The sequence below is a fragment of the Scyliorhinus torazame genome, chromosome 15 (assembly GCF_047496885.1).
Source record: "Scyliorhinus torazame isolate Kashiwa2021f chromosome 15, sScyTor2.1, whole genome shotgun sequence".
Taxonomy (NCBI): Eukaryota; Metazoa; Chordata; class Chondrichthyes; order Carcharhiniformes; family Scyliorhinidae; genus Scyliorhinus; species Scyliorhinus torazame.
The window spans coordinates 184,673,917-184,697,468 of record NC_092721.1 but is presented as its reverse complement, the minus strand read 5'-3'; the positions used below and the strand labels follow the sequence as shown (position 1 = coordinate 184,697,468).

General features: G+C 44.0%; 1 protein-coding gene across 2 annotated transcripts in view; it reads left to right on the top strand.

The window, feature by feature from the left end:
- The window catches only part of cyfip1 (cytoplasmic FMR1 interacting protein 1), a 275,966-nt gene that overhangs the window by 227,643 nt on the left and 24,771 nt on the right, over positions 1-23,552 (top strand). For both annotated transcript variants that reach the window (XM_072477252.1, XM_072477253.1), the window contains exons 24-25: positions 11,510-11,653; positions 13,661-13,751. In XM_072477252.1, coding sequence (XP_072333353.1) covers positions 11,510-11,653; positions 13,661-13,751 — 235 coding nt within the window. The remainder of the gene's footprint in view (positions 1-11,509; positions 11,654-13,660; positions 13,752-23,552) is intronic.

Below are 23,552 nucleotides of genomic sequence, written 5' to 3'. Positions count from 1 at the left end.
TGTGGGATGTTGGGGTCGCTGGCAAGGCCAGCATTTGTTCCCTATCCATATGCTATGGCTGCAAGAACCAGGCTAGGAATCGTGCGGCATGTAACTCGCCTCCTGACTTCCCAAAGCCTGCCCACCATCTGCAAGGCTCAAGTCAGGAGTGTGATGGTATGCACTCCACTTGCCTGGATGAGTGCAGCTCCAGCAACGCTCAAGAGGTTTGACACCATATAGGACACAACAGTCCACTTGATTGCTACTCCATCCACCAACATTCAATCCCTCTGCCATCGACAAACAGTGGCAGACATGTATACCATCCACAAGATGCACTACATGCACTCACCAAGCTTCCTTAGGCAGAACCTTCCAAACCCACAACCTCTACCATCTAGATGCTAGAACGACATGGGTAGCAGATACCTATGAACACCACCACCAGGAAATTCCTCTCCAGGTCACTCACTCTGCTGAATTGGAAATATATCGCTGTTCCTTCACTGTTGCTGGGTCAAAATCCTGGAATTCTGTCCCTAACAGCATTGTGGGTGTACCTACACCGCAGACTTAGACGGTTCAAGAAAGTGGCTCACCACCACCATCTGAAGGACACCTTGGGATGGCAATAAATACTGGTCAAACTAGCAATGCCCACATTCTGTAAATTCATTTTTAAAAAATGTTTTTATTTGCCTTTAGGAAGGAGGTGGTGTGCCAGCACTTTGAATCTCTGCAGTCCATGTGGTATAGGTAGACCCACAATGCTGTTAGGGAGAGAGTTCCAGGGGCAGTTATACAGTTCCAAGTCAGGATGGTGTGTGCCTTGGAGGGGAGGGGAACTTGCAGGTCGTGGTGTTCCCATGCATCTGCTGCCCATGTCCTTCTTGGTGGCAGAGATCATGGGTTTGGAAGATGCTGTGGAAGGAGCTTTGGCGAGTTGCTCAGTGCATCTTGTATATGGTACACACTGCTGCCACAGTGTACTGGTTTTGGAGGGAGTAAATGTTTAAGATGTGGATTCTGTGCCAATCAAGTGGGTTGCTTTGTCCTGGAAGTGTCGAGCTTCTTAAATGTTGTTGGACCCATACAACCCGGCTAAATGAAGAGTATTCCATTACACTGCTGACTTGTACTTTGTAAATAATGGGCGGGCTTTGAGATGTTAGGAGCTGGGTTACCTTAAAATTCCCAGCCTTGTAGCCACAGTATTTATATGTCTGGTTCAGTTGGTCAATGGTAACCCCAAGGATGTGAATAATGGTGAATTCAACTATGATAAAGCCATTGAATGTCTTGGGGAGATGGTTGGATTTTCTCTTGTCAGGTACTTGGGTGGCGTGAATGTCACTATTCACTTATCAGACTAAGCCTAAACGTTGTCCAGATCTTGCTGCAGAAGGGCATGGACTGCTTTGTTATCTGAAGGGTTGCAAGTGGTACTGAACAATGTGCAGTCATCAGCGACTATTCCCACTTCTGACCTTATGATGGCGGTACGGTCATTGATGAAGCAACTGCACATGGTGGAAATGCTTCTACCTTGCCTTTTGCATTAAGGTGCTTGTTTCCCCTGCTATTGAAGCTGGGTATATCTGTGTGCAGCCTGCAATTCCAATTGTTGTTTAATTCAGGAGGCGGTGGCATAGTGGTGTTGACCAGAGTTAACCAGAGCCCCAGAGTAATGCTCTGGGTACCCAAGTTCAAATCCCGCCACTGCAAATGGTGAAATTTGAATTCAATAAAAATCTGGAATTAAAACTATAGTTATGACCATGAAACCATTTTCAATTGTCGTAAAAAAACATTGGGTTCACTACTGTCCTTTAGGGAAGGAAATCTGCCATCCTTACCTGGTCTGGCCTACATGTGACTCCAGACCCACAGCAATGTGGTTGACTCTTTAACTGCCCCCTCGAGGACAATTGGGGCTAGGCAACAAATGGTGGCCCAGCCTGCGACATCCCGTAAACAAATAAAAACAAAACCACCATTCAGCACTGCAGAGTTTTGACCTCAGTCTGTCACATGCTGCTTCTGCTGTTTGACATGCAGGTAGTCCTGTGAAATCATTTTGTAGGTATGCCTGGCATGCTATCCACCACTCTTCATCAGGATTGATGCCTTGGCTTGATGATAGTGGTGGAGTGAGCGTTATGCTAGACCACGAGGTTTCAAATCTAAACAATCCCATTTTGCATGGTGGTAGTGCCACACACCACGATGGAGGGTATATTTCACATAAAGACGGAATTTCCTCTCCATAAGAATTGTGCAGTGGTAACTCTTACCTGTACTGTCATCGACATGTGCTTACGTGACAGATTGGTGAGGACAAGGGTCGTTTTTTCTCTCCGCATCTGTCATGAGCCCAGTTTGGTGATGGATGTTGAATCCCCAAGCAAGAGTACAGTGCTTCTTCCAATTAGTGTTCAACAGGGAGGAGTACAAAATCATCAGCTGTGTGGGGAGTGGGTCGTGCAAAAGTGCATGGTAGGTGGTACTCCAAAGGAGGTTTCTTTGTCCATGTTTGACTTATTCCATGAGACTTCATGGGGTCCGATGTTAATGTTAAAGACTCCCAGGCCAACTCCTTCCTGACTGTATACCACTGTGCCTCAACCTCTGCTGGGTTTGTCTGCCAGTGGGAGAGGTCATACTCTGGAATGGTGATTATGCTGTCAGGGCTATTGTCAGTAAGTTATGATTCTGAGAGTATGATATCAGGCTTTTGCTTGACCAGTTTGTGGGACACATCCCCAATTTTTGCACAAGCCCCGACATGTTAGATGGGTTGACCGAGCTGGATGTGTCTTTGTACTTACCGGTGCTGAGGACATTGCTGGGTCATCTGTCTAGTTTTTGTTCCTTTTTGACTTTTGTGGCTATTTGATGTACTACTGAATGACTTGCTAGACCATCTCCAGAGGGCATTTAATGTGAGTCCATTGCTGTTGGTCAAAACCAGTTAAGGACGGCGGATTTCCTTCGCTAAAGGACATTAGTGCACCAAAAGGGTTTTTACAACAAATCGGCAATATTTTCATCGTTAACGTTGCTGGTGAACATACGGTATGGGTAGTATGAGTGCGCATGGATGGGATATACAGGGTATGAGGGCTCATGAAGTGTCTGACCCTAACACTTGGGACATCCAAGCCCACCTTGGAACCTGGGGCTGTAACTTGACGAACTTTAGGCTTCTTATTCCAAATAAACAAACTGATCATTCCAATAATGTCCGTTAAAGACTCTAGCTGACGAGATTGGCAACATCTGCAAGGAGTACAGCAATCTAGGCAGCACACTCATTTTAATCAGGCAATCCTGCCCAGCCATGAGACCGAGATGGACGAACCAACGGGTATAATCCCACCTAATAGAAGCAATCAACTGAGGAAGATTAGCCTCGTATAACTGCCTCAAAGAGGAAGTAATTCGAACACCCAAGGACTTAAACCCCAACGGTGACCACCTGAAGGGAAAATCTGCCAAGAGGTGGAATGAGGGGGTGTATCCATCAACTCTCTTTTGTAAAATTAATTGTATGACCGGAGAAGGCACATCAATAATAGTGGGAACATCCGGCTTTGCCGCAAACAGCAGCACATCATCTACATAAAGAGCAATTTGAAGCTGCCCCTCCCCACATCCCAACCCCAACAAAAGGGGTCCCACATAATTGCCTCTGCAAATCGACTGTGGCCAATGCAAACAGCAAAGGGGGCAGGGAACACCCCTGTCTGGTCCCTCTCTGCAAGTCAAAAGTTCTCGGACCTAAAATCATTTGTGAGTACAGCCGCCCAGGCCCTATGGTGTAGCGCCTGAACCTATTTAAATAATAATCTTTATTGTCACCAGTAGGCTTACATTAACACTGCAATGAAGTTACTGTGAAAAGCCCCTAGTCGCCACATTCCGGCGCCTGTTTGGATACACAGAGGGAGAATTCAGAATGTCCAAATTATCTAACAGTCTTTCGCGACTTGTGGGAGGAAACCGGAGCACCCGGAGGAAATCCATACAAACATGGGGAGAACGTGCAGACTCCGCACAGGCAGTGACCCAAGCCGGGAATCGAACCTGGGACTCTGGAGCTGTGAAGTAACAGTGCTAACCACTGTGCTACCTCCAACCCAAATGTGTGCAGTGTGTACACCAGATAATGCCACTCCATCAGTCAAAGGCTTTCACCACCATGAAGGAGGTCACCAGCCATCTAGTGCCCACTTCTGGAAAGCCTGAATCTCATTCCATATCTTTCTAACATTGTTACTGGAAAACCTAGGGTGTTACTGTGATGCAGTGGTTAGCACTGCTACTTCACGATGCTGAGGACCCGGGTTCAATCCCGGCCTCGGGTCGCTGTCCATGTGGAGTTTGCATATTCTCCCCATGTCTGCGTTGGTCTCACCCCCACAACCCAAATATATGCAGGGTAGATAGATTGGCCACACTAAATTGCCCCTTAATTGAAAAAAATTTAAAAACCATTACTGGAAAAACCTACACTTTGTGAACCCAGTCTGATGCTCCCAGTCAATCATCAGTAAAATTGCCCACCAATACTTTAGACCATTTCAAATCGACATTTAGAAGCGGGATTAGCCTGTAGGAAACTCATTCCTCCAGATCCTTGCCTGTCTTAAAAATTAGCGGGATGTTTGCCATCCAAAGTATCAGTGGCAGAAAACCTCCCTCAAAGAAATGACAGTGCACACCAGCTAAAGGCTCCATTAACAGATTCTTAAACTCCCTGTAAAACTCACACCCAAAACCGTCTAACCCTAGGGCATTCTCCGATTGAAGCTATTTAATGTCCATAGTCACTTCATTTTTAGTGATATGAGCACTACGGGCCAAGCGTTAACCCTTTGAAACCACAGGGAGTTCGAGGGAAGTGAAGAAGCGCTCCTTGCGGGCCACCACATCACCGGATTGACCTGATTTATATAATACACTAGAGAAATCCCTAAATGCTGTTCTTCTCTCCAATTTTCATTAAACCCCCCTTCCCCCAAAAGCGGGAAAGCCTTCGAGCCGGCCCTAACCTCCTTAGTCAAAAGGCCGAGTACTTACTCGGTTTATTCCCAAAGTCATACAGTTTTTGCTTTGTGAACCGTACACTTCTTTCGGTCTGTGTCAATAAAGATTTGAGAGCCCACCCTAGTTACGTTAACCTCCTTCAGCAATTGCTTGCTAGGAATCCTATATTTCTCTACCTTGGTGAAGCAAACCTCCAACCGGCAATGCCTCTCCAGCATTCTCTGCCTTTTGTTATTTGTTCAGAAACAACCAACCCCCCAGCATAAGCCTTGCAGGTTGCCCACGATGCAGAAGGGGTGACTTCAGAAGGGGAATTAACTAAGTAAAAAAACTCAAAACTCCTTCTAGTCGATGATAAAGGATTTATCCTTAAGCAGGGAGTTGTGAAACCGGCATGACCTAGACCGGGGGGGGCAAGTAATTGAGGCAAGTAAGACTGGTAGGAGGGCAGCCCTCAAGCAAAAGTACCAGGAAGATGGGAGCATGGTCAGAGATTACAATGCTTCCCATACAGCAGGAGAACACTAAATGTAGCATAGTCCCAGGCATCAGAAAATAGTCGATTCTCATGTGACATTGATGAGGGGCTGAGAAAAATTCCTATCGCTCGGATGCATCCAGATACCCCAGTTCCTCACGGGCCGACGCCAGCGCTCCAGCTCTAACATGCATGGGTGAGGGGGGTTGGAGGATTTCTAGTAACCGGGGAGCTTGTTCAGCAAGGGGTTCAGATGGCAATTACATTCTCCACGCACGAAAGAACTAGCCGAGTCCAACTACGCAAAGGCCAAATAAATTTTGGTGATGAACTCTGGGGAGTAATTTGGCGAGCCATATACATTCATAATTGAGGGAGTTTTTCAATGTACTACTCCTTTGATAATCACGTACGTGCCTCCCTTATCCTTAACACAATTCTCCATTTTGAAGGGGACATTCTTGATGACCAAAACTGCCACACCCCTGCTTTTTGTCTAGAAGGAAGCAAAGAAGACCTGTCCTATCCAATTCTGCATTAACTTTGAGTACTCCTTGTCATTCAAGTGAGTCTCCTGTAACAGGACTATGTCCAATTTCTCCTTAAGAAAAGAAAGGATTTGTTTCCTTTTGATAGGATGATGAATTCCCCATACAATCATAAAAGCAAAGTTTAAAATTAGTTACTGCCATTGTGTAGACCATCAGAAAAAAAGGGTAGGATTTCCGCACCACATTCAGTCTTGTGCCAGAACACCCCTCCCCCATTTCAAGCAACATCAGAGGCACCAGAATATACCTAACATGTTCCTCTCTCAGATAAAAGACTTGTACCTAGTCAACAGCAAAGAAACCCCAATATAACACAAACCAAAATAATCACAACCACAATAGTTCTAAGGGAACATTCCTCAACAAAAATGAGGACCCGCAGGGCTAACCCTACAGCCATACTGTCATCACCATCAGGAAACAACCTCAAGGGGAAGAGGAAACTTCTACAGATGTGCGATAGAGAGCATACTATCCGGCTGCATTACAGCTTGGTATGGCAACTGCTCAGCCCAAGATCACAAGAAACTCAGCCCAACGCATTGCACAAGCTTGCCATCCTCCCATTGATTCTGTATACACCTCCCGCTGCCTCAAAAAGGCAGACAGCATTGTCAGAGACCCCTCACACCCAGGCTTTGCCCTCTTCCAGGCCCTTCCATCAGGCAGAAGATACAGAAGCCTGAGGACCCGCACATCCAGACATAGGAACAGCTTCTTCCCCACAGCTACTAGACTCCTCGATGACTCTCCCTTGGACTGACTTGTTCCCTGTAAGAACACTTTTCACAACGCCCTATGCTGCTTTTGTTTGGCCCTTGTTCCGCACTGTAACCAATCACTATTTGTTGATATATGTATCATTGTCAATATACTCTGTCGATTATTCTTTTGTCTGCTATGTATGTACTGTGTACGTTCGCTTGGCCGCAGAAAAATACTTTTTACTGTACTTCGGTACATGTGACAATAAATATCAATCAATCAACAAGGGAATGGGAGTCAAATGTCCCTCGCGTGTTTTGAACTCATCTATGAAGACCTGAACCCTCCACCCACCTCCTGGAAATGGCGTAAATTACTTGTGAATGGTGATGAATATGTTTTTATTTATATGTAAGATGGTAACGGAGTTGGAAAGTTCAGAGTCTCACTCCACACCATCCAGTAAAAGTGTAGATTGTTACAGGCAATTGTTCAGAAACAGGATTTCTGTTTTAAATGTTTGCACAGGAGATTTCATGTTAAATGTTAACATAAAATAGAACCAAAAACCATGATGGCAATAGAATGTCATCTGACTCTTAATGAACCCTGGAGCCTGTGACTCAGCCTTATAGAACAAGAGGTCTTCAGATTCAGTCCTTGACCGGCATATATTTAGCTTGACTTTTCTGGCCTTGTCTTTCTCTTGGCTGATTGCCACCTGACCACCCCTGCTGGATTAATTGCGCGGATACAAGATAAGATCTGAATCAGGCCCAGAATTGATGGTCTCCATTATAGAACTGCTGTAAGCACAGCTTTCTAAACTCTGGGTTTGATTGTCTGCTGGTGATTGATTTAAAAAGTTTTTGGTTGAAAATACATCAGTCAACCATTCGAGATTCATTCCAAGAAAGCTGCCGTCACTATTGCCAGTAATTGAATCTGTAGAAACATTTTCAGAAGAGACAGAATTGGATGTGACTCTTTCAAATTATTATGCAACTCATTAGTATGTTTGCTGTAAAGGATTGTATCCTGATGGATGCAGATCTCACTTCTGATGATCATCTTTTTCCTTTCATGAATGTAAAAAAAGACAAACATTTCTTTAGTTGAATTTTCTTATGTCTGCATTCAAGACTATTTTCAATGAAACCAGATATGGCTCCTGTTGACATCGATCAAAAGCTGCTGCAATAATTCCCTCGACACTGTAATGCCAATCATTCTGGTTTATTAAGCATGCTCTATTGCTATTGTCTTTGCAATTTGTGCCATACTAATGAGATGAGAGAATCACTTTATAAGGAGGGAAGAAGAAAATAAAGGCCACACACAATGGGTCAAATAGCCATCTGCTGTCCTGTTATAATTTGCTGACTTATTTCTTCTTCCATCTCTCCTGAAGTTCTTAGTTGGCTGCAAGTCACTGATACTGCCAGCTTTCTCCAGTATTGTAGGCTCCTCTTCTTTCCCAAGTGTCATTTCTGTCAGACACTGGGACCCTTTGATTCTCCCAATCCCATGCTACAGGGCTCCAGGCACACCTATCTCCAAGAGAGTCCCAGTTCCCAACTCCAGGAAACTTCAGTGAGCAAAGTTACCAGCCTATTTTTCATCCTCGCATGGGATAATAAATAAAGCCAGTGACTTCAGTACTCCAAAACCACCACCACCCACCCCCAAAATATGACAACTCCATTCCCTTCCTGCAGTGCTCCTAAATATGAGGTACCCTCCCAAATCTGTTGTACTTTTCACCTTTTTGTCTGAGGTTGCGATTACATAAATCAAAGCTAACCATAGTAATGACTCTACTCCTGTCTTCCCTTTCCCCTCCTTTCTCCTGCTACTCTTCCTTTCTCTCTCATTCCCCCCTTCTGTATCTCCCCCTTTTTCTCTCCCCCTCCCACACTTCACTCCCCCTTCCCACTGCGTTCCGCTCTTCCACCTTCTCCTCCACTCTCTTGCTCCACCTCCCAAGTGCTCTCTCGACCGAACCCCCCCCCCCCCCCCTCAGCCTACCTCCAATCTCTTGCCCTCCACCCCGCTTGCTCTCGACAGCCCTCCGTGTTGTCACTCCATATCACCTCTTTTCCTCTGTGCTAGTTGAAATGTAATCTTGTCATTCTATGCAACTAGTTTTCAGATTACTTCTGAAGCAGTGTAAATCAAATGTCTCCAGTTGCTATGTTACTTCAAAGTTCATGGTCCAGCTTTTCAATTTCACACAATTCTGATCTCATACAAAAATGGAACTATTCTTGATGGTGACATTGAGGTTGCACAGAATAATTTCCTGTTGCCGAATGTTATAATCATTGTCCTGCGTTTATCTACTTATTGCCTTTGACTATTTCTATTTCATCTTCTACCTTTTGTATTTGATGTTGCCTGTGACATTCAGGTTTTTAGGAAAGACTTTTTTTTGATTAGTTTTAATTTTGTCACTTCAGCATTTATTTTCAAATCACTGTTACAAACTTGGGGAGTTACCTTTTCAAATATCTCCTTGTAATTTCTCTTTCATGCCTTTAATCAATGAATAATACAAGAGATATTCAACAGGTTAGGTTGTTTATTGATGTTGCCTTCGGGATCAATAGTCCATAAATTTGTATTTCCATAATTAATCTTAAAGATTGAGTGATGCAGCACAAAGTTCTGTTAAATTCTTTCAATTGTAACAGGGTACAAACCATGTATAGTGAATTTGCAGGAATTAACAAACTGCATGAAAAAAAAGCATTGCGTGGATTTTATGATGAGCAACTTGACGACCTCACAATGTGAAATATGCCAAGTCAGATGGAGGTGTTGCAATTTGAATATCCACAAAAGTTGATGATGTTTATGCCAGCCTGGCACACCTCTTTTGTGCCTAATTCTTTTTCTTGGAAATTGATAGATTACAGAATCACTGCAGTGCAGAAGGGGGCCATTCAGCCCATAGTTAGCACCGGCCCTCTGAAAGAGTGTCTCAATTGTTGACAAATGAAAGCAGTGTGTGCACTGACATCACTGGTGATGGACTGGCATCCCGGGACCATCTTTCACTGTGAATTTACTTGTAGATGTTGCTGGTCATATCACTTGAAGTTATGTTGGCTTAAAGCACCTGAGAACAGAGGCTGTTGAGTGTGAACAATTACTTCTGGTAGTATTCAGTTGAGGGATAAATGCTCACCTGGGCACCAAGAAGGATCTCCTGCTCTTTGTGCCTTCAGACCCTTTACGTGCATCTGAACCATCACTGCAGCAGTTTAATGTCTCATCTGGAAGACTGCTTTTGAGAGTGCACCATTCCCTCACTGGTTCACTGAAATGTCAGCCTAGATTATGTGCTCGTTTCTCGAAGTCAGGCTTGAGCCCATGAATCTTTGATTAGAAGATGAAGGTGATGCTGCGAAGCTAACAGCACAGTACAATGCCTATTTTATTTCTATAGCAGCCATCCTGGCTTTTCAGACAGAATTTGCCAATTGATGATGCAGTAATGGCCTTTTTTTAGGCCTTTGGGTATTGTGAATTTGTTTGCGATAGCCACACCACATCATTTCACATTGACCATTGCAGCCAGCTGAATTAACATGTTTATTCCATTGACCTGGTATGTGTTTAAAGTTGGGTCTTGTAATCTAATGTGTTACATCTCATGTGTCCACCCCATCTTGCTATAATTTGTAGTTGTTTTAAAAATAACCTATTTGGAAATATTTTTTAATCTGTGGCCAGGATTCTTTAGGACCTGTCATGGGAGATTCGGAAGCCCAGCCAAAAGTCCAATAACTTTCAGCGGGACTGGGTGATCCCATCGGGGCTGGGGGGGGGCTGGAAAATCTTTCCCTGTATGTTTGCTGTGATGACATTTTCATGGGTGGTTCATTGGATGTCAAACCTTTGGGACTTCCCAAAAGGTGTTGCACCACTTCTATTTTAATTCTATTTTCTCCCTGTAATCTCTCTTCCTTAATTACATGTTCTTTGGACAATTGAAATGGTATTCCCATGTCTATTGATTGATTATTCTTTCATGGGATATGGGAATCGCTGGCAAGGCATTTGTTGCCCATAGGACATACAGCGCAGAAGGAGGTCATTCAGCCCATCGAGTCTGCACTGACCCACTTAAGCTTTCACTTCTACACTATCCACGAAACCCAATTACCCCTCCTAACCTTTTGGAAACTAAGGGCTATTTAGCATGGCCAATCCACCTAACCTGCACGTTTTTGGACTGTGGGAGGAAACCGGAGCACCCGGAGGAAACCCACGCAGACACGGGGCGAACGTGAAGAATCCGCACAGACAGTGACCCAGCAGGGAATCGAACCTGGGACCCTGTGTTTCACCCCCACAACCCAAAGATGTGCAAGGCAGGTGGATTGAACACACTAAATTCCCCTTAATTGGAAAAAAAAATGAATTGGGTACTCTAAATTTTTTTTTTTTTTAAAGCGCCACCACACTGCTGTGGACCTGGAGGTCATATGTAGGGCAGACCAGATAAGGAAGGCAGATTTCCTTCCCTAAAGGGCTAGGTGGGTTTTTAAGTTGCTGCTGTGGTGAGATTTGAAACTGTGTCCACAGTGCATTCGCTTGGATTACAAGTCAGAGACCTTACCACTACGCCGTGGTCTCTCTCTCCTCTCCACCCCCCCCCCCCCCACCCTTCTTCCTGCTCATTGATAATATTTACAAAGAAAACTCCATTTAATGACTTTCATTGATGTATTTATAGGCTCTGAACTTGGCATACAGCAGCATTTATAGCAACTACAAAAATTTTGTCGGCCCCCCTCACTTTCGAGCAATTTGCAAGCTTCTGGGCTATCAAGGAATTGCTGTGGTAATGGAAGAACTGCTCAAAGTTGTTAAGAGCCTTGTAAGTATATTTTGTAAAATTGCACTGACACTATTCAAGCCTTTTACAATTGTTCAATCTTAAAATGCTTTTACTGTTGAAAATAATCTTTAATAATCTGAAAGTGACCTTGTGAAATAGTTAGTTTTCAGTGCATCAATGTGTTTTGTTGAGTGTGTTTCATCTTTATTTCCTTTCTGATGAATTCTAAAGCTTTTTCTTAGATGCTGGCAAATTATCCTAAAAACACAACAGATCACAATTTGTCATAGTTTTTGAATAGTTTATTTGGGCTTCATCCCTATCAGAATAAACATGAATCTATGCAAACCAAAACAGTAAAAGAAAGAAAACGACCCAGATCTTCTGATCTCCGGATGATCAGAGACTTAACGTACGATTAAATCGGGACCTCGAAGAAGCTCCATTGTGCCGACTCCATGGGAATTTGCCCCAGGAAATTCGAATATCCAGCAGGCAATAATTCCCCTGCTCCCCAGGACCCTCTGAAAAGTGTCCGACTCAGAGTTGAGTCGAAGACTTCAGGCAGTGTCTATGGATGTACGTGGCTAGTTCCCTGGACAGCAAAATCCTGGTTTGACCACTGGGTAACTGACCACCCAGTCACTCTCACAGATCCCTACTGACTATCCCCAGGTTCTTCTGGCCCCCATACCCTAACCCCCCCCCCATATCCAACACCTGACTATGCCCCTGAAATACCATCCTGCCCGCATACCTCATCCACCTACCCAGCCTACTCATTCACCCATCACTCATTCACTAACATCCCCCACTGGGCATTTACACTTGGCGTATGGCAACTAGTGCTGTAAATAGTTCTTGGTTCTGCACTGATGCTCTTTTCTGCTCTCTGCATGGATTTCTGCACTGAGGGATTTCTTCTGCAGAGTGGATTGGAAATTTAGCCTTTTTAAACATATCCAGGTTAATGGGTGGTTCTCGGCCTTGATCAGCGTTGGATGCAACCGGTCTGATGCTGATCAGAATATCTGGTACATGAACAATTCTGAAATTGTATGTGATGGCGATTACACAACCCTCTCTTGACATTACTGACTAGGTATGAATTTTTTTAAAAATCATTTTGACATGGGCAAGATTCAAAAATCTTTGTCTGCGCTAAGAGTATGTGAAGAACCTATAAAAATAGGACTGGTCCTGGGACCAGAACAGAAATCAACCAGTTCAGACCAGGACCTAGCAACCTTTCACTTGAGTTGCAAATAATCAATTGATATTTTATTCCAAAACCAAGGCCGGGACAAACTTGGTAATAGTCACTGGAATCTGCATTCCACTAAGCACAAAACCACCCCTTCCCCGACATTATATTTTAACTTAGATTTTGAAAGGAATTAAATTGTTGGTTTAAAGAGAAAAAGTAGAGAATGTGTGAAGTGAGCTGGGTAATTGGATTAGATTAAGTGGGGAGTTGATGAGCCAGATGACCTGTGTCTTTGTAAAGCACTCCTGATGCTATGGTAACAACTAATATAGAGCTCCAGGAATTGGTTCATCTTAAGGCTCCAGTATGCTGTTAAGTGTTAGTTACATGTTTAGATTGTGAAAAATCCTCATTCCTATCTGTGTTGATTTGAAGCAGCAAGTGTTAATTTGTGTTCCTGGAATATTATAATTTCTGAGGACGATCCATTTGTAAATTATTACAGATTTCCCACTTTCAGACTGCATAAAATTTTACTTCAAAAAGCATGTTTTTCTTTGTCGGCAGCCATCGAGCATCTAAATTAGAAAGCAAGAGCGAGAATTTTGAGGCAAAGGGAAAACGTTTGCATTTGAAAAGCTATGCCTAATGCTCAAAATTCTATTCAATTAGGAGATAGAAATTCAAGTGTGGAGGCTGAAGAGAAGCAACTCTTCAGAGAGTCTTGATCTGTTGTGCATAATAGCCCAGGCCTAATGAATAAATTACATGTTTACGACTTATAAAAGTGCTTTGCCGCTGTTGCATTAACAGAATCCTCTCTATATGTTTAACCCCAGCTACAAGGGACCATTTTGCAGTATGTGAAGACTTTAATGGAAGTGATGCCTAAAATCTGCCGTTTACCCAGACATGAGTATGGATCACCAGGTTAGTATAAACTGCACAATTTCTAGATTTCCAGAAGATTTATATTGCTGAGAAAAGATTACATTGTGTTGAACGAAAGGTTACATTAGAAACAACTGTTCTTTTTGAAGATTATTTCTAATCCAATTTTCACCCTTTACATATTTTCTCCCCCTGAGGTTACATAGTGTTTATAACACAGAAATAGGCCATTCACCCCATATACTTCATGCTGGCATTTGTGCTTCATTCGAGCCCCTTCCCATTCTTCCTTGTCTACTCTATCAGCATAATTCTCTATTCTCTTCTCCCTCATAGAATCATACAGTACAGAAGAGGCCCTTCGGTCCATCAAGCCTGCACCGCCAAAGAAACACGTGAAAATCTACATGAATCCCACTTCCCAGCACTTTACCCATAGCCTTGGCTGTTAAGACATTTCAAGTCTTCATCCAAGTGATTTGTAAAGATTGTGAGGTTTCCTGCCTCAACTATCTTCCCAGGCAGCGCATTCCAGATTCCCACCACCCTCTGGGTGAAAATTTGTTTCCTCAAATCCCCTCTAAACCTTTTGCCTTTCGTGTTAAAATTATGCTCCCTTGTTATTGACCCTTCAACTAAGGGGAACAGTTGTTTTCCATCCATGCCCCTCATAATCTTATAGACCTCAGTCAGGTCCCATCTCAGCCTTCTCTGCTCCAAAGAACACAACACGAGCTTACCCAGTCTCGCTTCAAAACAAAACTGCTCCATCCCAGGCACCATCCAGGTGAATCTCCTCTGCACCCTCACTGCAATCACATCCTACCTATAGTGTGGTGACCAGAACTGAACACACTAATCCAGCCTTGCCCTACCAAACTTCTGTACAGCTCCAACATAACCCCCCTGCTCTTATAATCTATGCCACGGCTGATAAAGGGAAGTGTGCCTTATACCTTAACTACCCGACCCACCTGTCCTGCGTCTTCAGGGATCTGTGGACAAGCAACCCAAAATCCATCTGTTCCTCTGAGCTTCCTGGTGATCGGTCATTCATTTGAGTACTCCCTTGTCGTGTTATTCCTGCCAAAGCTCCTCATCTCTTACTTTTCAGAGTTAAATTCCATCTGACATTGATCTGCCCACTTGAGCATCCGATTATATATCCTCCTCTAACCTAAGACCTCCTCCTTCACTGTCAACCACCCGGCTAATCTTTGTGTCATCTGCAAAATTACTTGCCATCCTGTGGTACGCCACTGGACACCGGCCTCAAGTCACACAAACAACCTCCTACCATCACCCTCTGTCTCCCATCACTAAACCAATTTTGCTCCAACTTGCCACATTAACTTGGATCCCCTGTGCTTTCACCTTCTTTATCAGTATCCCATGTAGACTCTTGTCAAGGCTTTGCTGAAATCCATATTAACTACATCGACTGCACTACCCTCATCTCCACACCTGGTCACCTCTTCAAAAAATTAAATTGAATTTGTTAGGCATGACCTCCCTCTGACTGTCTTTGATCAAACATTGCCTCTCCAAGTGGAGGTTGATTCTGCCTTTCAGAATTTACTCCAATAGTTTCCCTACAACTGATGTGAGACTCACTGGTCTGTAATTCCCTAATTTACCTCCACCACCCTTCTTGAAAAGTGGAACCACATCAGCTGTCGTCCACTCCTATGGTACCTCCTGTGTGGCTAGAGAGAAATAGAAAATTTGAATCAGAGCCCTTGTCTGATCCTCCCTCGTCTCCCACAGCAGCTGGGATTCAACTCATCCGCACCCGGGGATTTGTCCATTTTAAGCCTGCCAAAAGCTTCAGTGCCTCATCACTCCCTACGTCAAACTGCTCAAGAACCTCCCAGTTCCTCTGTTTGAATTCTGCACCTACATCCTCCTTCTCCAAAGTGAAGGCCGACGTGAAATACTCGTTTAACACGCTACCAATTTCATCCTGATTGATGTACGGATTACGCCCTTGGTCCCTAATGGTTCCAAGTCTTTCCCCAATAATCCTCTTCCCTTTGACATGATTAAAGAATAACTCTGTGGATAAGCACTGATGCCTCACAACTCGGGTTTGATTCTAGCCTCGTGGGGCTGGTTTAGCACAGGGCTAAATCGCTGGCTTTGAAAGCAGACCAAGGCAGGCCAGCAGCACGTTTCAATTCCCGTACCAGTCTCCCTGAACAGGCGCCGGAATGTGGCGACTAGGGGCTTTTCACAGTAACTTCATTTGAAGCCTACTTGTGACAATAAGCGATTTTCTTTTTTCATTTTTAGCCTTGGGCGACTGTGTGGAGTTTGCTCATTCTCCCCATGTATGCTTGGGTTTCCTCCAGGTGATCTGATTTCCTCCCACAGTCCAAAGATGTGTGGTTTAGGTGGATTGGCCATGTGAATTTGCCCCTTAGTGTTCAAGGATGTGCAGGTTAGGTGGGGTACAGGGATAGGGCAGGGGAGTGGGCCTAGATAGTGTGCTCTTTGGGAGAATCGGTGAAGACCCAAGGGGGTCGAAGGGCCTCCTTCTGCATGATGGGGATTCTATGGAATCTATAGAAAAGTAGTATCACGTGTCACCCAGAATGGTAGAAGATTAGCTAAATGGGTTGTGATATTTTTGTTTGGCAATTTTTATACTCTAAAGGTTTTTAATTTTTATTTTCTTTAACCGGAAGCTAGAACACCCAATTCCTTTCTCATAACTCAGTGCTCTGATATTAGTGATTGGTCTTTTGTTAAAAAGACTGCTGGAGCAATAATTTGTACAGCAACTTTAATGTGAAAAACATTCCAACGAGTTAACAAAATGGACTTTAGGTAAAGTGACTGAGAGGTTAGTTGAAAGGAATTAAGAGTTTTAAAGAAGGACCAAGATGGAGGTATTTAAGAAGGCAATTCCAGAATAGGGAACCTTAGTGGCTGAAACGGTGACTGTTAATGATGGGGGCGGGGAGTCCACACAACAGAGCAGAGTTCGAGGAATGGACAATTTAGGGTAGTTATTCAGCTGGATGATGTTACAAAGGTAGGGAGGGACAAGGCTGCACAAGGATTTAAACATGTGGATGAGAATGCTAAAGAAGGAATTGAAGCAGTAGAATTCAATGCTGCTTACTCTCAGATTGCTGACATTGGTCCCTACTGCAGGCTACCTGGAGCCTTCAAAGATCATTCAGTGATGCATATAATTATTCACCCATTCCGCCCTTTTTAGAGGAGACACTGCAATTTCCAATCACACTTTCCAGTCCAATACAGATTGGCTTTATAATTGAGTGGAGTAGTGATTGAGCGTACTTTTGTCTCTCACTCCAGCTGTCTTAACATTTAATGAATCTGCACTGTCCACATAAATTGAACCTTTCTATGTTTAAAAAGAAATAGTTACATAATTTGACAGGGAAGCGGTAATGTATTACCTGTTCCGCCGCTTTTTCTTCAAACCATGTGTGGTGGAATATTTTGGGACATGCACCCAAAAGCATCCCTCAGAAGTGTAACCTGCAATTAATTCTGTGGCACTCAGTAATGTAACTTTGAAAACTCATACCACTTTTCAATTCACTGCTGTTTACTGGGGCAGACAGTCCATTTAATTGTGCAGATTCACATTTCCTCCCTGATTTCAAATTCACATGGCCAATCCACCTAAACCGCACATCTTTGGACTGTGGGAGGAAATCAGATCACCTGGAGGAAACCCAAGCATACATGGGGAGAATGAGCAAACTCCACACAGTCGCCCAAGGCTAAAAATTAAAAAAATTAAAAATGAAAATCGCTTATTGTCACAAGTAGGCTTCAAATGAAGTTACTGTGAAAAGCCCCTAGTCGCCACATTCCGGCGCCTGTTCAGGGAGGCTGGTACGGGAATTGAAACGTGCTGCTGGCCTACCTTGGTCTGCTTTCAACCCCTGTGCAGATTGCTTTGAATCCTTTATTTTATTTTTGACTGCGGCATTGGAGGCTTTACGAGCAGTATTTATTTGATGAAAACAAGGAGGTTGTTCGTGAAGCCCGAATAATTGAAATCTTTTGTGTTGTGTTTTATTCTAAAATCCAAGTAACTTTTTACATTGTGCAATGGTGTTTTAAATAAATGCAACTAAAGAGTTTAATTAATTTTATATTGATGGAAAATAACCTTTAATAGAGATTCAAATGCCCTCAATGTTTCATGAAAATCCCGCGCACCTCCTTTAATGCAATGCATTGGTCAAGAGCTGAAATGTTTGGGAATGGACCAGGTCACCTTGTCCATAGTGCCATTATTGTCATCCGACTGAGTGCATGGAACTCAGATGTGAAGAAATGTAGCACAGTTGTCCAAAATCCTACATTTTATGGTATTCCTCAACCTCCAGTTTGCAGACAACTCGAGAAAGCAATGTGTGGTTAATGTCAAGCTTTGAGGTGGGAGGGAGACAGTGGATGCTCTGTGGACAAGTGTTCAAATCCCACCATGGTGGAATTCAAATTCAGTAAATAAATCTGGAATTGAACACTAGTCTCGGTATTGGTGACCATGAAACTATCGTGGATTGTCATAAAAACCCATCTGGTTCCCTTGGGGAAGGAAATCTGCCATTTTTACTTGGTCTGACCTATCAGTGACTCCCAAGTCTACAGCAATGTGGTTGACTCTTGACTGCCCTCTGTAATGGTCGAGGAAGACACTCAATTCACGGGCAATTAGAGATGCGCAACAAATGCTGACCTTGCCAGCCATGTCCACATCCCATGAAAGAATACATTTTTAAAAAGATTGTGATTGCTTCAGGCGTACAGTGTAACAAATAATTGTGCATAATTTACAAATACAAAATGCAATTTAGCCCTGAATGCTCAACAAAGAGGGTATATGGACAAGTTAACCTTATCATACGTTTTGTGGAAAAAAGCGTTCGGACAAAGTCCCTCAAACCCTTTACATTTTCAGGATTTATTTTTTTTAAATGCTGCAATTAACCTGTTTTAAAGTTGAGTGTTCTGACATATTTCCGCCCATGTTCCTTTAGACCAAGTGGTAATAGGGTTAGGCTTATTATTTATATTTCAGTGGGTCAGTAAGATATCTTTTGAATTTTTTTCGAATGAGGTTTTTGATGCAAATACATAGGAAGTCCAGCCCTTTTGGTTTTATGATGGCAACAATTTGGATTTTTATCATGCCCACTATCCACCTCCTCCCCCTGCAATATGAAACTTTACTGAGAGAACAATACAGCACAGGAACAGGCCCTTCAGCCCTCCAAGCCTGCACCGATCATAATGTCCTAACTAAAGAAAAAACCTTCTGTCCTTACTCGATCTGTATCCCTCTATTTCTTCCCTATTCACGTACCCATCCAGATGCCTCTTAAATGTTGCTAAAGTGCCTGCTTTCACCACATCCTCTGACAGCGTGTTCCAGGCTCCCAACACTGCGTGAAAACCTTAACCCGCACATCTCCCTTAAACTTTCCCCTCTCACCTTGAACCTGTGCCCCCTTGTAATTGACACATCCACCCTTGGAAAAAGCCTCTGACTATCCACCCTGTCTATGCCTCTCATAGTTTTGTAGGCCTCTGTCAGGTCTCCCCTCAGCCTCTGTCTTTCCAGTGAAAACAATCCTAGTTTATTCAACCTGTCCTCATAGTCAACACCCTCGAGACCAGGTAACATCCTGGTGAACCTTACTTGCACTCTCTCCAAAGCTTCCACGTCCTTCTGTGCTGACCAGAACTGTACGCAATACTCCTAATGCGGCCTAACCAAGGTTTTATATAGCTGCAACATGATTTCCCAATTCTTGTACTCAATGCCCTGGCTGATGAATGCAAGCATGCCATATGCCTTCTTAATCACTTTGGCTACCTGTGCTGTCACTTTTAGGGAATTGTGGACCTGCACACCCAGATCCCTCTATGTTAATGTTCCTCAGGGTTCTGCCATTTACAGTATAATTCATACCTAGATTTGATCGTCCAAAATGCGTCACCTCGCATTTGTCCGGATTAAACTCCATCTGCCATTTCTGCGCCCAAGTCTCCAATCTATCTATATCGTGTTGTATCCTCTGACAATCCTCGGCACTATCAGCAACTCAGCCAATCTTCGTGTCATCCGTAAACGTACTAATCAGACCACCCACATTTTCCTCCAGATCATTTATATGTACTACAAACAACAAAGGTCCCAGCACTGATTCCTGCGGAACACCACTAGCTACAGATCTCCATTCAGGAAAACACCCTTCCACTGCTACTTCCTGTCTTCTATCACCAAGCCAGTTCTGTATCCGTCTAGCCAGCCCACCCCGAATCTCATGTGATTTAAGTTTTTGTACCAGTCTGCTATGTGGGACCTTGTCAAACGCCTTACTAAAGTCCATATAAACTACATGCACAGCCCGTCCCTCACCAATTTTCTTTGTCACCTCTTCAAAAGACTCAATCAAGTTGGTGAGACATGACATTCCCCCGTACAAAAGCATGCTGCCTGTCGCTAACTAGTCCACTTTCCTCCAAATGTACATACATCCTGTCCCTCAGTATCTTTTCCAAAAGCTTCCCAACCACTGATGTCAGGTTCACCGGCCTATAATTTGCTGGATTGTCCCTGCTTCCTTTCTGAATCAACGGAATAACATTGGCTATTCTCCAGTCCTCTGGAACCTCGCCTGTGGCCGAAGAGGATGTGAGGATATCTGTTAAGACCCCAGCTATTTCTCCCCTTGCCTCCCGTAGTAACCTGGGATAGATCCCATCTGGCCCTGGGGACTTGTCTACCCTAATGCAATTTAGGATACTCAACATTTCCTCCTTTGATATATTGACTCAAGAGTCAAGAGCTTTAACAAAGAGTCATCAGACTCGAAATGTTAGCTCTTTTCTCTCCCTACAGATGCTGCCAGACCTGCTGAGATTTTCGAGCATTTTGTCTTTTGTTTGATATATTGACGTTCTCAGGAGAGTTCACACACTGCCCTCAACATCCTTCATGTCCTTCTCCCTAGTGAATACCGATACAAAGTACTCATTAAGGATTTCACCCACTTCCTGTGGTTCCACGCATAACTTCCCTCCATTGTCCTTGAGTAGGCCTACTCTTTCTCTTGCTACCCTCTTGCTCCTAAAAAGTAGTGGACAATCAGAGTGGTGGATAATCAGACACTAAGCATGGGAGAAAGGATTGAGGGGGGCTTTGGAGGCAAAATCTCAAACAAAGGGAGGGATTTACAGGAGGCTTGTAAAGCGGGAAGTGACCCGGTGTACATGTTGAGAGGAGTTCCAGAGAGCATAGACTTATGGCTAAAAGCGCAACTGGCAGTGTTGGAATGGACTGAAGCTCGGGAGCAATGAATTGTTGGCAACATTTATGTCTGGAGGATACGGACTGTGGAGGAGAGACGATGGAGGAAGGATTGGTGTCAAAGACACTGATGCTGTTGAGGTGGAACAATGAACTGCAGTAAAATATGCTGTTATGACTTTTGCTAATGCACTTTCAGTACTTGGAGTGAGCAGCATGGTTTAACAGGATGTAGTGGGAGTTCAGTTAAAGGCAAGAAAACACTTCAGCACTTCAGAAAAATTTAGGTGAGTTGGGGCTGGGCTGTTGCTTGGACAGAATAGAACTTAGTGAGCAGAATTTTGAGGAGCAGGTGATGCTGCAAGCATCGTTAAGGAGGACAAATTGATTTGCCAGAAAGGAGTAAAGGAACTGGTTGACAAACTAAGTTTAGCGAAGATGGGATTTATAAGCATTTATGTTGAAATGTCTCCCAAAGTAAGATTCTGCTGATACTGCAAATATTTCTTGTTAGACCATAAGACACAGGAGCAGAAGTAGACCATTCAACCCATCGAGTCTGCTCTGCCATATAATAAAATCATAACCGAGCTGATGTGGGAATCCTCAACTCCACGTTCCCACCTTATCCCCATAATACTTGGCTTCCTTTCTAATTAAAAATCTGTCTATCTCAACCTTCAGCAAACTGAACGACCCAGTCTCTACCGCCCTCTGTGGTGAAGAATTCCACAGGGCCACTACCCTCAGAGAAGAAATTCGTCCTAATCTCTGATTTAAATTGTCGACCTCCTACCCTGAGATTATGGCCTCTGGTCCTGGACTCTCCCACAAGGGAAACAACCTCTCAACATCTATCCTGTCAAGCACCCTGAAAATCCTATGCGTATCAATAAGGTTGCCTCTCATTCTTCTAAACTCCAATGAGTACAGGTCAACTTACCCAACCTCTCATCAGAAAAATCCTCCAGATCTGGGATCAACCTAGTGAACTGTCTCGTGACTGCTCCAATGCCAGTATATCTTTCCTTGGATAAAGGGGCTAAAATGTTCAAAGTATTCCAGATGCGGTCTGACTAGCGCCTTAGTTTTAACATGACTTCCCTATTTTTATGCTCCATTCCCTTTGAAATAAAAGCCAACATTCCATTTGCCTTCCCTATTACTTGCTGAACTTTGACAAAGGGTCATCTGGACTCGAAATGTTAGAAATTTTTTCTCCCTATCGATGCTTCCAAACCTGCTGAGATTTTCCAGTATTTTCCCTTTGGTTGCATGTTCATATAGTCTACACGGAGGTTAACGGGCAAATGGAAGAGGGAATGAGAAAGTAAGGAGCAGACCTGCACACTAACTATGGAGTCAAACTCCTTTTCATTCCAGATGAGCAAGTCAACCTCTCCTGCTCCATCTCTCAATTCCAATCCAGTTTTATGTTTCATCAGGAAATGTCTGTGTGATGCAACTTTTTCGTTTAGTGGGGAGTATAAGGCCTATCTATATTCTCTAGAATTTAGAAGGGAGGAAACTGATTCATTGAAACATATCAAGCCCATAAGAATTTTGTGACGTAGATATTGGGAGGATGTTTTTCTTCACTCAGAGAGTGAAGAACTAGAGATCACGGTCTGAGAATTGATGTTCGGTCATTTAGGACTGAGATGAAAGAGATATTTCTTCACTCAAAGATCTGTGGATCTTTGGAATCGGTGGTACAGTGTAGTCCAGAGAAGGTTCACTCGGTTGATCCCGGGTCTGGCGGGTTTCCCGTATGAGACACAGCTGACTGTGATCTGCTACTGCCTCCTCCGAGGTCAGGGGTCCTGGTGTGTTTCTCCACCTCCTGAAGAGCTGGACAGACTCTCACATTTTCAGGTGATGGCATCCTCATAACTGGAGAATGCTGGCAGACACGAGAGGCCTGACTGTTGATGTTTGGGGACGGGGAAACCTCAATTGATGGGGATTTGGGGTTGGGATGGATTTGTAATGCAAGCTGGTTATTACAATGGTGATTTAACTCTAATCGTGCCCAGCTTCACCCATGCCCACTAGGTGCCTAGTCTTCCTCATCCTGCTATATATAGGTGCATCCCCAGCTGAGGTTGAGGTGGCCTGCTGACTTCCTGCCCAGTTGCCTTAAAGGCTTCCCCTAAGGGGCTAGGACCTTTAGGGTCTGGGCCTGCTTTCTGCAGGACATGTGTTGCAGTGCTACCTTCCTCAATGTGTGGGTTTGTCACTCACCGGGTGTGTCAGATGGGCTGGATACCCCAGGGTCTCAGGGTGGTAGGCCACGGGCTGCACTCCTGACAATCCTCTTCCCTTCGGATGCCTGGGGCACCTGGTCTCCTCCATAGGATAGAGGGGTAGCTGGAGTGCGATCCAGAACCCCTGCCATCCTCTGGCACTGACACTCGTGGATTCCCACCAGTGCCTGCACTGTGCAGTTGAAGCCCTGCGCCATGGAGGTCATACCCTCAGCCATGGGGGTCATGAGCTGAGCCATGGAGCAGACATCCCGTGCCATGGAGTAG